At 38.2% G+C, this 17,168-nt stretch overlaps 1 protein-coding gene across 2 annotated transcripts in view; it reads left to right on the forward strand.

The window, feature by feature from the left end:
- MLIP (muscular LMNA interacting protein) overlaps positions 1-17,168 on the forward strand; it is a 331,240-nt gene that overhangs the window by 184,433 nt on the left and 129,639 nt on the right. For both annotated transcript variants that reach the window (XM_056116919.1, XM_056116920.1), the window contains 3 exons: positions 11,424-11,477; positions 11,561-11,644; positions 11,750-11,788. In XM_056116919.1, coding sequence (XP_055972894.1) covers positions 11,424-11,477; positions 11,561-11,644; positions 11,750-11,788 — 177 coding nt within the window. The remainder of the gene's footprint in view (positions 1-11,423; positions 11,478-11,560; positions 11,645-11,749; positions 11,789-17,168) is intronic.

Below are 17,168 nucleotides of genomic sequence, written 5' to 3' on the forward strand. Positions count from 1 at the left end.
AACAATTGGAGGCTCTTTCAGGATCAGGGGAATGAGACCTGTTTTTTTTACTGTATTTGGCATATCAAATACACCACGGGGAGCTTGCCAGGCTCTACCTGTGCAGGAGGGATACTCTTGGTAGCTTGCCAGGCTCTCCGAGAGGCATATATTTTATATCTTTTTCTCTATGATTTGTTGTCTACTGTCTGAACCCCATCAGATATGGTGTAGTAATTGTGGAAAATCGGTAGGAAGTGTCTTATAATGTGTCGCATGGCTGCAAAGTGGTGGAGTGGTCCGGAAAGCATCCTGGAGCATGGAGGTGGTTGGGTAGTGGAAGTTGGCTGCTAAGCCTGGGTTCCTTGGGGTGGGAAGGGCTCTCACCTACCTGGCACAGAGTCCCATGGTATACAAAGTTATACAGTGTCTTAAAAAGGGAATGATAAACTCATTTGAGGAATCCAAAAACATTATTAAAGGAGTGTGGTTTGGATATTTTACAATAAATAGGAATTCCCCAAATAAGCTCAGGACACTCTAAGCAGAGGAAGTCTAGTATAGCAGGAACTGTAATATGTGCTTGAAAAGTTCTCCCTAGTGCAAATGGAGTCCTTTGGCTGAAGGAGCAGCATGTGAATAAGGTCTGAATAGGAGGGATTGTTACAAAGATGAAGAAGGGAAAGAATCCTTTTCCCAGGAGATTGTTCTTAGTTCTTTAATTACGTTTTTCCCCTTCTCTATGATTTTGATTATAGTGAGAAGCTCAGTATATTTAAAACCTACAATGAAGTTCCAACAGTCTGTTCTTTTGGCATCTGGTGAAATTGGGCAGGCTTCAAATGGCTTAACTGAAGCTTTATTTTGCCACCCTGCTCAGATGGATAAGGTACCGTCACCAAACAACCATCCTTAATAAAATGCCCAGGTACAGTTTTTACACATCCAAACAAGCACATACTTCAAAGCCTGTTTCTATTCTCCCTGGCTGTCCACACCGTTCCTGAGGATAAATGCTTAGGCCAAACAGCATCCACACCCAGGGGTCTCCTCCCCTACATTCTTGTGTATTTGACTGATACAGTGATATTGATTTCATGTTCTTTGTCAGTTGTTATGTATTCAATCATTTTCAAAATTGTGGAATCAAAATCTCATTCCCACCATCAGGATGAATAGGAGGTGATTAAAACATCAATTCAACGTAGCCCATACTGGAACAGAAAATATAGTTTCATGTTATTGACTCAGATGTCTCAGATGTTGCAGTTAGCTTGAAAGATTTATAAAGTTATAGTTCAATTATTTGTCCAGAGTGATAGTACAGCAGGTAAGGCACTTGCTTTGCATGGACTAACCCAGATTTGATATCTGGCACCCATTTGGTCCCCTGAGCACTGCCAGGAGTGATTCCTGAGTTCAGAAACAGGCATAATTCCTGAATACTTCCAGCTGTACCCCCACCAAAAGTATTTAGAACATGCTCATATTAATTTCTATGTGTAAACGAACTGTAGCACTGTCCTCCCATTATTCATCAATTTGCTCAAGCAAGCCCAGTAACATCTCCATTGTGAGACTTGTTGTTACCGTACTTGGCATATCGAATATGTCACGGGTAGCTTGCCATGTGGGCGAGATACTCTTGGTAGCTTGCTGGGCTCTCCAAGAGGGGTGGAGGGATTGAAACTAACATATAAGAATAATGAAAATTAAAACTATAAAATATAATTTAATAGAAATTCCAGGCTGAAAGATAAAACATCAGAGATAGAAGATTTATATAAAATTTGAGATGGAGATGAATCAGTAAATTTGAATATAAATTGCAAGAAATTGACCCATCTGAAAATAGAGGAGGAAAGATTGAATAAATGGAAAGAGCACCGTGAACTATGGGTTAGCAAACTAAAGTGGAAGCAAAATAAAGTGGAATAAGGAGAAAAAATAAAATGAAACATAAATATTTGAAGAACACTACAGTCAAACTTTTAAATTTAATGAATCAAATGAATTTATACTTTACAAAAACTCAGTTTCAGGAATATTATTTCAAGGAAGCTCATGCACAATCACATGGATCAAAGTTAAATATTAAAAGAAAATTTTGTAGAGTAAAATAATTTGTTATGTTTGGTTGAGCAATACTGTGTTTCATAAGAAATGATGGAAAGAAGAAGACAATGGAATAACATCCATAGTGTTCAAAAAACACTGAATTTTATATTCGTATAACAGTGAATTGAACTTCTGTAAATCTTATTTTGACTTTCATACTGTTAGGTGTGAATGAAAATATTTTCAATTATTCTCAAGTCTGTGCTCCATGGCTCTAAATTGGATTCCTAAAGTTCCACAGAAGTTCCAGTTCAGCCTTAAAGTAGAACATCAGTAAGTGAGACGACAGGAAAACTTTAGAGTACCACATCCAGTCACAGATCTTCACTGTATGATGTTATTCTGAAAAAGCCTCTTCTTTTTCTCATACTCACGTTACTTAGTGTTGGGATTGCTTAAGGATTTGCAACGCTCTGTAACCACTCTTCCCTCATTACGCAGTACATAGCATTAGGGAAATGAATTACTCTGGTGTTGCAATGAAATTAGCATTGTTTTCTGTGTGTTTTAATGAAGTCCCCCATAGGCGAGAAGGCTTTAGGCTTGTAATGCAGTAGAGAACTTGCTTGCCTTGCATGCATGAGGTCCTCAGTTTGATCCCTGGCACTGCAAAAATAAAATTTTAAAAATAATCTTTAATACGTAACAGTCTTTTCTCAAGCATACTGCAGTAAAATATGTCAGTCATCAAATGTGTCACAAGAAATCATAGCATTCAATTATTATTATTCATAATAATAACAGGGTTAATCAAGGAAAAAACCCATGAGGGTTTGTGACCTAGTTCCCTAAGGTTAATTATTGTTCACATTACCATATCATCATGGCAGAGCCTGGCATCAGCAAGGCAGAGCCTGGCAAGCTCCCCATGGCGCATTCGATATGCCAAAAACAGTAACAAAAAGTCTAATAGAGATGTTACTGGTGCCGGCTCAAGGAAATTGATGAACAATGGGGGGACAGTGCTACAGTGTTATAAAAATATGTAGCATTGTTTGTATTCATCAGTGTAACATTCTTTTGGTAGATAAACTGTGATGCTTTGGGTATTTAATACAATTTATCTTTAGTTCTTTCCCACATCAAAGTTTGTGTAGCTCAACTTGACCTTTCCACATGGCTCTCTCATAGGAGACTATAACAGTAATATTTTTCCATTTTGCACCTTAGTTATCTGAAGGTGAAAGATAAAAGACCATCATATAGACTCATAACTGTTTTATGCCCATAGTCATTTACCAATTTTGTTCACATTAATTTAACATGAATCAATCATAAGCTCCTACCTAAATTTATGAGGCCAAGAAAAAATATATTTTTGCCTAGAAAAATGAACGTGCCTGATAGCCTTAGTATTACTACTACCCTATCCAAATTAGTCAAGGAAAAAAATAAAAAGGATGTTGATGTAAATCATTTTAAACAAATAAAAAATTGAAAATTGAATAGAAGAGAACTAGAAAAGGGGAGCAAAACATAAAACCGAACAATTTTGGAAATATTTTTAAGAAAAAAATCATTCTAATAAAAAATGCTGATCTCATATTTCAAGAAAATCAAAATGAATTTAAAAATAAATTTCAGATATTTTCTGCTTACATACCATTTTTTCTACATGCTAGCAAATATTATTCAAATATTTGGTAGTACAAAAGTCAGGAAAATAGATGTGAAACTCCTCACACTCTGAGGGATTGAATATTATTTCATAATGGTGAATACTTAATTCAGAAGAAAAGTGTACTTCTAGTTATGAAGGTAGCTACTAAAATGGGTTTAATCTCTGGTAAGCACAATTTAGTAATATCTCAGATAGATTACCAGACCCACTATCATTGCATGACATTTGATAATGCCATACCCAGTTATTTATAGGAAAGGCATGCAAAAGACAGAAAGACAAGAGATGCCTTGAAAAAATGAAGAATTCTTTAGAGAAATTTAATTAAGAATAAAAAGCACATGGCACAAGTAAATATTAGAAATAAAGAAGTAGTGCAAGATGTGAGTATAGGAATATCCTGGACTTTCCCTCCCTCCCTCCCTCCCTCCCTCCCTCCCTCCCCCCTCTATCTCTCTCTTTCTCTCTCTCTCTCTCTCTCACACACACACATAGACATACACACACACACATACACACTAAAAATTCAGTGGCATAGAAGCAATTCACACTGAAGAAAGTCAGAAACTGAATGACTTCTACACATAAATTGTGTAAATGCCTGGATGCCCATTCGGAAACAAGTAGGAAAGACTGGCAACATTCATCATAAATCTCTCTCCTACAATTGATATAGATGGAAATGATTATTTTCCACTTTTCCCTAAGGAGTGAAGCGTTTAGCATTTCAACTTTCAAGGTTTCTACTCCAAAATGGAAAGGACTTTTTTTTTTTTCTCTTAAGCTATTTTAAATGGCCATATGAGCTAACCTCCGGGGACCCAGCACAGAGAGGATGTGAAAATGCCCATTTCTCAGCCTTTGCCTGGAAGGGCCTTTACAGCGTCCTTTACAATCTGTTACTGAGCGTCTGGCTTCTAATTAGCACATATCCGTATCTGGCTCCAAACCAACACAGCTAGGGGAGTCTGTGAGTACTTTGCCAGACTTTTCCCTCCAGCTTGTTCCAGCTGTAGAACCAGCATTTATCTGACGGTGATTACATAGCTGTCTAGCACCCCAGTTTTAATGGTTGCTATGTAAAGCCCTTGAATTACCTAGCTTAATTAGTCAACTTTCTTTTTAAATGAGTCTCAGAGAAATATATCAAAGAAAGAAGCAATTGTAATTAATTTATTTTTTACGAATAAGATGCTTTTATTTGACACCATGATTTACAAAGCTGTTCACAATGCAGTTCTTGCCAACTTTGAATATTCAAACAACAACCCCACCAACAAAGTGAACTTCCCTATACCACTGTCCTCACTTGCCAAACCACCTTCCACGCTTGTTCACTTAACAGGCACACAGAAATTTTGATTTATATTGCTTGTTACAGCTAGACAACTAAAGAAATTATAAAAAAATATGTTATTAAAGGAAAAAATGAGAAAACTATTATACCTAAACCATGGGATTGTTAAATTCTTGTCTAAGCTCTTTGTTGCTAATTGAAACTTCCAGTACTACTGTGTTTTGTTTGTTAAGTTTACTTCTATGTTACTTTCTCAAATTATGGTATGCTTCTCCTACCAGAATTCCATTCTTGAGGAATTTGGAGGCATTGCTTGGCCTGGTATGTGGCCATATGTTCCAAAGACTTGAGAATCTATGGTCTGGACCAATGAGTTGAAAATATCACAAAGTTCTCAGCCAGAACACTGGAAATTTTTCAGTTTGCTCTCTCTGCAGAGAGTATTAGTGAAACGGAGGAGTGAGTCATTGGTGTGGCTGCAAGGTAGGTTGTGGGTGTGGCTGCCAGGGCCACTACAGGGTGAGACCAGAGCTGCCCCTTTCCTGAGGATGCTCCATAATTCTCAGTGGAAGATTTGGGTGTCCATGAATTTTAGCAGTTTGGCTTGTTTCTCCTTGGAGATTAAGGCATGAATCAGTAGAACAGGCCCACGTGGGTGAGTTACCATGGTGGTAGCTGTGGAGAGAAGCAATTTTTTAAAACAGATGTAGGAGTATTCACCATATCTTAAGCAATAACCAAAGTTACATTGAAGAAATAGTTAAGAATTCCCTTGTCCAGTTCCTATGTAAAGGAACTTCACTACATACATTCTCAAATGCTGTCTGAATGAAGGCTTCTAATCAGTCTGCTTCTGATATTGAGTGTGACCCCCTCGCCTCCCCTTTTTTTTGCAGGGGTTGGGGGAAGGTGTAAGCACTGGGCTGTGCCTATTCCTGCTCTGTGCTCAGGGATCACTCCTGGTAGAACTTGAAGACTTTATGTGGGGCCGGGATATAAGAGGTCAGCTGCATGTGAGGCAAACACTTTGTCCACTCTACTATCTTTCTGACCCCCATGGACTATTACAAGTCTCAACACACTCAAATAGCAGAAGCCAGCAAGAAAAAAAAAAGGTGACTTAGAAAAACCCGAAGATCTTAGAGACCACCAATTGACAAGGTTTATTTTCTACTTGAGATCAGAACGGGAAAGATGACTGTTTTTTTTTTTATATATATATATACAGAAACAAACAGAGAATCAACAAAAACGAAGAAAAAAATATGTTTCAAACAAAGATAAATTTCTGTAAACAAGTCTTAACAAAACAGAGATAAGTGGGACTGGAGAGGTAGTACAAGCCCAGGAAATAGGACACTTGACTTACAAGTATTATCTGACAAGGTTTGATCCCCGTCAGCATATGTGGTCCCCAGAGCACTGAAAGGAGTGATCTCTGATCACAGAGTCAGGAAAAGGCTCTAAGCAATGCTGGGTTTGGCCTTTAAATAAAACAAGAAAATATAGAAAAGTCATTTACCCAAGAGAGTTATAAAAAAACAATTAAATTTGGCCACCAAGATTAGAAAATCAAATGCATGGAGGAAAAGATAATTTTGGCAAAGAGATACAGTTTTAAAAATGACAAGAATTCATAGTCTGCAAAATACAATAATCAATCTAAAATATTGAATAGAATGATTCACCATTAAACAACATCAAGCAGGAAAAAATAGTAAGCAAATTCAGTGAGAGGGGAATTAATCCAATTAGAGGTAGAAAAACAAAAAGAAATTTCAAAAACTGGCAATAGTTTAAGGGATGTATAGAATACTCAAATGGACCAATGCACACAGTTTTTATTAAAAGGGAGAGAGAAAAATTTTAAAAGAAATAATGAGTAAAAACTTCCCAAAAATTAAGAGCAAAGAGAAGCAGACATCCATATCCAGAAACCTAAAATGTACCAAGACAAAAGAGACCCAATTTAGGACACAATGTAATTAAAATGACAAAAGTTAATCAGAAAGAGAGCAAGAAAAAAAAAAAGCTTATCACAAGTTAACTTCCACAAGACTATCAGCAGATTTTTCAGCAGATATTTTGTAGGCCAGAAGGGAGTAGGATGATATATTTAAAGTGGAAAAAAGAAAAGATTTCCAACCAAGAGCTTTCTGACCAGCAAAGTTGTCCTACACAGTAAAGGAACAATAGAAATTGCTCTTGTTAAGTGAAAGTCCAAAGAAATCATTATCATTCAACAGACCCTCCAAGAACTGTTAAAGGGAGCTCCTTCAGCTAATAAGAGTTGAATTAGTTTACATCAAAAGTCATGAAAATATAAAACTAAATAGTAAAGACACATGTATGATTGAATTTGAAAGTAAAGTTGTAATGGTGATGAGGAAATAATTTATAAGCCTAGCATAATGTGTTTTTTTTAAATTTGGGTTACACCGGCAATGCACAGGGGTTACTCTTGGCTCTGCACTCAGGAATTACTCCTGGCGGTGCTCAGGGGACCATATAGGATGCTGAGAATCGAACCCGGGTTGGCCCGCATGCAGGGCAAATGCCCTACCTGCTGTACTATAGCTCCAGCCTAATGATTAAAGAAAAAAAATATTTGATGCCTACAATATTTTTTAGTGCATTCATTCTATAAAAAGATATAATGTGCCTTAAGAAATAAAATATGATGATGAGAAAGAATGTAAAAATATAAAGTTTTGGGGGGCCGGAGTGATAGTACAGCGGGTAGGGTGTTTGCCTGGCACGTGGCTGACCTGGGTTCGATCCTGGCATCTCAAATGGTCCCTCAAGCACCGCCAGTAATAATTCCTGAGTGCAGAGCCAGGAGTAACCCCTGAGCATTGCTGAGTATGACCCAAAAAGCAGGAAAAAAAAAGTAAAGTTTTTGGAAATAAGCTACACATACGAGTACACCCCCAAATACACATGTAAAAACATATATATATATATATATATATTTGTTTTTACATTTAGTTAGCCTAAAATATACTGTTATTAATTTTAAGTTGCTTTCCTCACTGCACCCCCAATCTTGGGGCCTCTCTTGGCAGTGCTCAGGGCTTATTCCTGGCTCTGTGCTCAGAGATCTCTTCTGACAGTGCTCAGAGAACGATATGGGGTGCTGGGGATCAAACCTGGTCAACCCATTGCAAGTAAAACTTTCTGCCCACAGTATTATGAACCCAGCCCTGAAATTTAAGCTGCTTTACGTAAACCTCATGGTAACCAATAAGTAAAAAATTTGTACTATATACAAAGTATAAATGAAGCCAAGCATAGCACTGCAGAAAATCATCAAATTAAAAAGGAAAAGATGGAAAGAGAAAAAGGACAGTCAGAATAGTCAGAAAACAATGAGCACAATGACAAAATAAGTCTATGCTTCTCAATAATTATTTTAAACCTATATGGACTAAATACTTTAATCAAAATATAGGGGGCACCAGGAATTAAATGCAGGTCAGCTGCATGAAAGGCAAATGCCCTATCCGCTGTACTTTTGCTTAGGTCCCAAAAGTGGTCCATTTTTTATAATCATATAACCTTTCAAGATTCAACCAGGAATAAATAAAAATCTTTACCATATCAGTAACAAGCAAAGAAATTAAGTAAGCAGCTGAAAACACGCTAAGAACAGAAGTTCAGGACCAGATGGATTCACCAGTGAATTATGAAATAAATAAGACCCATTCTACTTAAATTATTATAAAAAGTTAAAAAAGGAGAGACAACTTCTAAACATAGTCCATAAGATCAATAGAGTAACTAATTACTTCACATGTATTTTAAAAGCACATAAAAAGAAAACTGTAGACTGATGAATGTTGATCCAAAAATCCTAAACAACCTTGACATATCAGATGTAACAGCATATTAAAAGAATAATTTATTATGATCAAAAGTAACTCATCCTAGGGTTATAAAGGTGATTCAGTATACTCATACCAATTAATGTAAAACAGCACATCAGAAAAATGTGACATGTTGATATTAATAAATGCTCAAATTTCATAGTATCTAGCTGCAATGTTTTTTTTATCTATAATATGTGGTGTTGTGTGGTCAATACTTAGCATGATGGTCTTTTGTCTTTCATCCTGTCTTTTGACAATATACAGAAGCAGTTTTAATGTGGTCCGATTTTTCAATATATTTTTTGGGATCACTGTTTTTTTTTTTTCCCCAATAATTCTTTATTACATGAACCTGTGACTGTCACTGTCTTCCCATTGTTCATCTATTTGCTCGAGCGGGCCCAGTAACGTCTGCATAGTGAGACTTTGTTGTTACTGTGTTTGGCATATTGAATATGTCATGGGTAGCTTGCCAGGCTTTGCCATGCAGGCGAGATACTCTTAGTAGCTTTCCAGGCTCTCCGAGAAGGGAGGAGGAATCGAACTTGGGTCAGCCATGTTGGCTTATTCAAGGCAAATGCCCTACCCGCTGTGCCATCACTCCAGCCCATTACATGAATAGGAACATGAATGAAAAAAAAAGTCACCATCACTTATTAACAGGGAAATCAAAACAATAATGAAATCTTATCTCACACCTGTGAGAATAGCTTATCTTTAAAGGTAAGAAACTGGCTGGCAAAGGTGTGGAGAAATCAGAACTTTAGAACTTGATTATTGAGAATGTAAACAGAGGCAGCCATTGTAGCAGCTGTAAGAGTACTGTTCTAAAGATAAGTATGGGGAGATCTTATGATCTAAATGTTCAATTCCTGATACTTATTGGGCCCAGAATGATGGCTCCAAGCATGGAATGCGCCCTGCACATGAAGAAGGGCCAGATTACTGCTGGGAAAAATCTCCAGGCATTAAGTCTATAGTAGCCCCTCAAGCAAACAACCTCCCCAATAATTATATATCACTGTTACTGTCCTCCCGTTGTTCATCGATTTGCTTGTGCAGGCCCAGTAACGTCTCCATCGTGAGACTTTGTTGTTACTGTGTTTGACATATCGAATACGTCACGGGGAGCTTGCCAGGTTCTGCCATGCAGGCGAGATACTCTCCGTAGCTTGCCGGGCTCTCTGAGAGGGGCGGAGGAATCGAACTCGGGTTGGCTGTGTTGGCTGCATGCAAGGCAAATGCCCTACCCGCTGTGCTATCGCTCCAGCCCAATTATAATATGTATATATATATGTCTTTATGTTTATTGCAATGTTTTTCAATAGCCAAATATGATGACAAAATAAATTCCAATGAATGAATGATTAGATTAAGAAAATATGACACACAATAAATTTTTATTCAGGGTAAAAAAAATTAATGCTGCTATTGTTACAACATGTATGAACCTAGGCAGTACTATGTTATTGAAATATGTCAAAAATACTGCACTTTTCACTAATATGTGGAAGGTAAACTATGCAAAAACTCTGTTTCTAAATGTTTTTAAGAACCTACGGTATTTAAGTCTTTAAAGGTGTTTGGCATTTCTTTCTTTTAATTCTTCATCTATATTTTTATTTTCATTTACTTGCTACTGGTTTGCAATATATTTGAATTTATGAGTTTTGCTTCATACTTTTGTGTGTATAATTGTCAGTATTCCTACCACCAAAATTTCAGTGCCATTCCACTACAAAAACATCCCCTTTGCTTATTCCGTTACCTTTACCCTTTCCATTTCCATAGTTTTCATTGGATTTAAAATTACTTTTATTGTTTCTTATAGTTTGTTGTAATATAAATATTTCCCATAAGAGTGAAAGCATTTGGTAATTGTTTTTTCACTTACTACACTTAATATAATCATGAGTTTCTTCTCTTTTTGATATGTGATTTTCATAGGTGTGAATTTAACTTCTTATGAGCAATGGAATAACTGAATTATTTTTTCTCTATATATCTGAAATTGATTACAATAAAATATATATATTTCATCTTGAACGTATTTAAGAGTCACTTGAGGTAAAATCTAATGAAAAGATTAGTCAAGGCTTTTTGAATATAAAAAATTTAAAAAGAGGTGATTTTTTTGTATCTGCATGTTTCTTTTTAACTTGCTCTAAAGCATTTCCCTAATAGTTGTTTTGTATAGTATTTTGAGGATTGGTTGCATAATTTTAATTTTTTTCTATGTGTGTGTAGCTTTGCAGTGTATTTTGAAGTGAATGAGATTCATCTTGTTTTAAGATACCTAAATTCTAGTTTGTGTGTTTAAAATCTAAGCTTCCTTTCTGCAGCCCAGTATTTTATGGTACAGATATTAATACAAGGAGAAACTGGACAAATGTGAGAAATGCATCTAGGGCAGAGAATAGCACAATAAATGATTCAAATATCTCCTCCACCATGGAAATACTGAATTGTATAGGACTTTATTGGAAGAGAATTTTCTACTAACAAAAACCTTACATGGAACTCTTTGACTTCTCTGTAGGCACTGGATAAACCATCCCAAACTGAAAGCATCTCCAAAGACCCACCATTGGAGGTAATGAAGTCAGATTATCCCTGCTTATTAAATGTGATCCCTCAACTCGTTGCTAACTCAGTACCTGGTTTCAATTCTTCCAGTTCTATTTTCCTGCACAGCTCAGGCAGCAAACTGAAGAGCTCTGTGCTACCATTGATAAGGTCTTACAGGATTCCTTGTCTATGGTAATGCCTTAGACTAGAAAGCGCAATTCAAACTTTTGCTTTGCTTCTCTTCTTTTGCTTCTCCTTATATGTGATGTATAACAGTCCTGTTCTTTTATTTTGCAGCATTCTTCTGATTCTCCTTCGAGTTCTGACCCAAACAAAGTATGTATAGCTTTATAATAACACTGTTAAACATAGGAGCTGCAAGATGAATGATTTTGAAACCACATGAAAGCCCAGCAGTAAATTATGAAATTAATTTAGTGGATAACAGCTAGCATTTTGTTGTTGTTAACAAACAACACTAAAAGGAGAACAGTAGGAATATAAAATATCAGACTATTCCAAGTAGTGAGTAGGCATGTTGATACTAGTTTCTTTTGTAGATGTATGGATACAACACAAAATCTATTTTTAACATTGGATCAAGCTCAAAATAGTTTGAAAGCTAACATGCTAGGGTTTACTGTTAAATGGCAACATATTAAAACCTCTGAATTGCAAGTAAAAAATCTTGGCTTATTTTTAATCTCAAACATAGCTGTAGTGCATATATAACAGTCACAGAATTGTGGCAATAGAAATGAACTACGGTGAAGTAGTATAAGTCTAGAAGGTTCTTTGTTTTAGTGTTTGGTTTGTCTTTCGAAGGTGAAGGGAAGGGGGAAACTGGTGATGCTCAGGGCTTAGTCCTGGCTCTGCACTCAGGGATGATGCTTGGTGTTGCTTGGGGACAGGGGCATATGGGGTATCAGGAATTGAACCCAGGTTGGATGTGAGCAAGGAAAGCACCCACCTGCTGTACTATGTCTCTTGCCCCATAGTCTAGGAGTATTCACACAGTTACTATGTCTGAAATTTGTTTTTTTGTAGTGAGTTTAATTCATGTTATTGTTCCTTGACTTGGAAAGAAACCTGAATATTTTATCTTGTTAGAATACTACTTGATCATTTGATCACTTAACATCATATTACTCATCAATTTGCTCAAGTGGGCACCAGGAACATCTCCATTTGACCCTGTCGCAGGCTAGTGTAGCCCAATGTCATCTGCTCACTCCAGGAACAAAAGAGCCCCAAACCATTCATTCAGGGTCTTGATGAAGAAGTTTGACCATCTCGTAGGTGGGTGGCCACGCGATCTTCTGACGTCCTATGGAATCCAGTTGGTAATGGCTCTAGTCCAGTGGTCATCTCCAAATTGCATTATATGTCCAGCCCATTTGATTTTTGACGCTTGGCAAACAAGACAAGTTTTCCCTGTTTCTCGATCATCAATGGAGGTCAGAACTACGGATTCTTTCTCTCACTTGAGTGAAGCACGATACTCCAAGCATAGCTCTCTCAATTCCTCTTTGGGAGACCCGAATAATGTTCTCATCCTGTTTTCATAGGGCACAGGTCTCTGAGGCATATGTTAATGCAGGAAGAACAATGGAGTCAAAGAAATGCACCCAGAGCTGGATGGTCTTGGTCCTCTTAGCTATTTCTTCGACACTCTTGAAGGCGTTCCATGCTGCTCTCTTCCTCCTGTGCAACTCAGGTGCCAGGTCATTCGTCATGTTGAATTCTCAACATAGATACACATAACTGCTGCATTTGGAGATGCTCGTTCCATTGAGAGTGAACGGAACATTCAGGAGAAGTTCTATAAAGAAGATCACACCTTCTACAAGATCATTGTCAGTGATATTAATGCCAAGATAGGACCGAGAAGATCAGCCGAAGAATTCCACATCAGGACCCATGGCCTAGAATGGAATGAACAGGGTGAAAGACTGTTTGAGTTCATCATATAGACGAAGACCATCCATGCTAACTCACAGTTCCAAAAGGACAAATCTAAATGTTGGACATGGGACTCTCCCAATGGACAGTTCCACAAAGAATTTGACCACATCATATTCAGTTGATGGTTTTGCCTGACTGATGTCACTGTTGTCCCCAAATTCCAAACAGGATCAGACCACCACCTCGTTTGTCCAAAATTCTACTTCATGGAGCAGGGAGAAAGGACTTCAAAATTTAAGAAGAGAACTCCCAGAACTACCACCAACTGGGAGCTCTTTGGCACTATTGTGGCAACATGGGAAGATGCCATCATTGATGACACTGACAAAGAATAGGATCAACCGGTTTAGCACCTCCATGATTGTGTGAGGAACACCAAGGGAGAGAAAACCACAAAAAAATGCCTGTCTTCAAAAACTCTTGAACACATTCACCAACGTGGCTGGGCGTGAGTCTCAGGCAACTACAAGCTAACGCTCGAGCTTGCAAAGCAGTGCAGAAAAGCGATAAAGGAAGTCCTCAAAGAGAGAAGAGCAGCAGTACTGGCATGTGTGGCAGAAACCAGGAAAAGCATTTGCAACACCCGCCTATCCTTCACCAACTATAAGACGAAGATGACTGCCCTCCAACGCCCTGATGGATTTATCACATCTTCCAGAAGGACAATAAAGAAGATTATCCATGACTTCTACTCAGATCTCTTTGATAGCCATGTCTACCTGCCCACATATCGAATTCTAAAGGATTGATGTTGTTCCCAATGTTCTCCCTTGTGAAATCCAACATGCCATTTTGTCGGTAAAGAAGTGAACAGCACCCGGCCCAGACAAAGTCAGACCCAAACGCCTGAAGAATCTGCCATCAGTACTCGTCAATGCACTGGCTCATCTCTTCACATGCTACCTGTCTGAATGCAAAGTTCTGTCCCAGTGGAAAACCAGCAGGATCGTTATACTGTACAAGAAGGGAGGCATCCATGACATTGGAAATTGTTGCCTGATCTGCCTGTTGTCTGTCGTCTACAAGTTGTTCACTCAAGTCATCCTGAATAGAATAGGCGGAACACTAGATGAAGAACAACTATGCCTGTAAGCTGGGTTCTGAAAAGGATTCAGCACGATCTACCGTATCCATACTGTCACCAAGCTTATTGAGGTTTCGTGAGAGTTCAAGATGTTGCTCTGTCTAACGTTCATCCATTTAAAGAAGGCCTTTGATTCTGTTGAGACTTAAGTGGTCATCGAAGCCCTAGCCAAACAGGGTGTTTAAACTCAATACATCAGGATCCTCCGTGAGCTGTATTACGGATTCACTACCAGGATCTCACCATTTTACAAGGACCCAAACAAAACAACAAAGAAACCAAATTAAAAATAATTTAATATATATTCAATGCTTCTGTCTACCAGGAGCTACATCAAATGTTTTACATCTGTCCTCCTGTTGTTCATCAATTTGCTTGAGCGGGCCCAGTAATGTCTCCACTGTGAGACTTGTTGTTACTGTGTTTGACATATTGAATATGTCACGGGTAGCTTGCCAGGCTTTGCCAAGCGGGTGAGATACTCTTTGTAGCTTGCTGGGCTCTTTGAGAGGGGCAGAGGAATCGAACCCGAGTTGGCCGCATGCAAGGCAAACGTCCTAACCTCTATGCTAACACAAAATTTACAGAAAGGTTTAAAATACACACGGGAAGTCTGAATCTTACATTTGACATCTTTCATGATAGCTATCACAATGAGTGTCTGAAAGACCACTTTTAGGCTTTCATGACGGCACACTGTTGATTTTCCACAAGTCATTTCTTTCTCTTTTGCTCATTCCCCTGACTCCTGTTTGCCTGATACCTATTGTCCTCCAGAGTTCTATGTGAGGCACACGACATCAGTGAGTGACCTATCTATCCCCAGAGTTTGCCTACAAGCTCCAACACACGCCAGATACAGACTACAAATATCCTGACTGGAAAACAATCTAGTCACTATTTTCTAGGTCTGTTATTCATTATGTGACTCTTTTTTTCCCATTGAACAAGCATTTTTAATGCCTATTAAAAAAGACTAGGATTTTTTTACTCACTGACGGGTATACATGAGGAGCCCATGTGGAAAGAAGGTTGAACAAATTAGAATATATCCTTCAAAAATTGGAAGGAATTAGGCATCTTCATAGTATATACCTGCTGGAAATTGATGTATCACTATCTGTGATTCTCATGATCCTTCTGACTGATTTCATGTTATTCCCTTCATAGTTTTATGTATTCTCATTCCCCATGGAATCAAAACGTTGCACCGTACATTCTAAGGTTCTACACTCACTATTCCCAGTCCTTATCCACCATTGCTTAATTTCAATTTCCACGACTCATCCCGAGGTCACTACCTCGCCACCACACAGGATTTATCTTCATGTCCACTAGGCACTTTCCTGCCTCCACAGATTTTCACACACATACTAGTCTGCCTGAAAACTATTTTCCCCTATCTTTGATAAAGTTTAAGTAATTTTTATTTTCCATTTGTTTTTCAAGTATCTATTGCTATATAACACATGTACTATTGATTTTATGCTTTCTTACTTGAAACCAATATTTACTTAAAGAAATATTTACTTATTTAATTAAATAATACATATGGCAATATTTTTTGTTTTCCACATTTTAAAAAGTTTTAGCTCCTTATTTTTGACATATTCATAACTGTCTTTTTTTTTTACTTTTTTAATTAGTGAAAAACCATGAGGCACAGTTATAGGCCCACAAATTTTGTGCTTGGGTTTCAGTTATACAATGATCAAGTGCCCATCCCTCCACCAGTGCCCGTCATCCATCCCCACGGGTCCCAGCACCCCCCCCATCCTCCCCCCCCAGTCCCATCCTGCCTCTGTGGCAGGGTATTTCCCCCTTGTTCTCTCTCTCTTCTTTTGGGTCATAACTGTCTCTTTAAGTAAGTTTTATTTTTTAATTAAAAATCTTGATAAAATATAAATTTAACAGTGTCTTTAATTTTTTCTATGATATATATGCATGAGAATATTTTTATTATTGCATTTAAATTCAACTGGTCTTCAGCTGCCAGGGCTCTGCTCGAGGTAGGGATGGAAACTCAACCCACCTCCCTCCAAGGGGCTCCAGTGAGGACAGCTAGGCGCAGGGGCACTCTGAGTTGTTGTCTTCTGGGAGCTTGGTTTTATAGTCTCTGGGTCGTGGCCATTGATGGGATTACATGGCTCTGGGGGCAGTTGGTGGGTGTAACTGTCTAGCTACTAGAAGATGGGGGATCTGAGTGGAGGAGGCCCAGTCCCGATCTGAGCAGGTGTGGAGATCTCAGTCCTGGGTCCCTCACACTTGGGTTCCCCTGCCGGTTCCTTCACGCATGAGGCTAGTCCGAGTGTGTGGATAATGGTCTAAAGCATGGTTGTGGCATATCTCATCTTATCTCATTCTCTTTTGGTTCATTATTTGCATGTAGAAATGTGACATATTTTTGTGGTTGAGTTTCCCTCCCTGCCCCGAGCAGAATCCTGGAAGCTGAAGACCTCTGGAACCCAGCCACAGCCATGCTTAAGACCACTTTCTACACACTCAGACAAGCCTCATGCATGAAGGAACCAGTGCCGTGTAATCCCATCAATGCCAAGATCCAGAGACTATAAAACCAAGCTCCCGGAAGCTTGACATCTTATTGTCTAGTTCTCACTCTCGGAGAACCCGACAGGCTACCAAGAGTATCCTCCCACATGGCAGAGT

The sequence above is a fragment of the Sorex fumeus genome, unplaced genomic scaffold (assembly GCF_029834395.1).
Source record: "Sorex fumeus unplaced genomic scaffold, SorFum_2.1 ptg000033l, whole genome shotgun sequence".
NCBI classification, from domain to species: Eukaryota; Metazoa; Chordata; class Mammalia; order Eulipotyphla; family Soricidae; genus Sorex; species Sorex fumeus.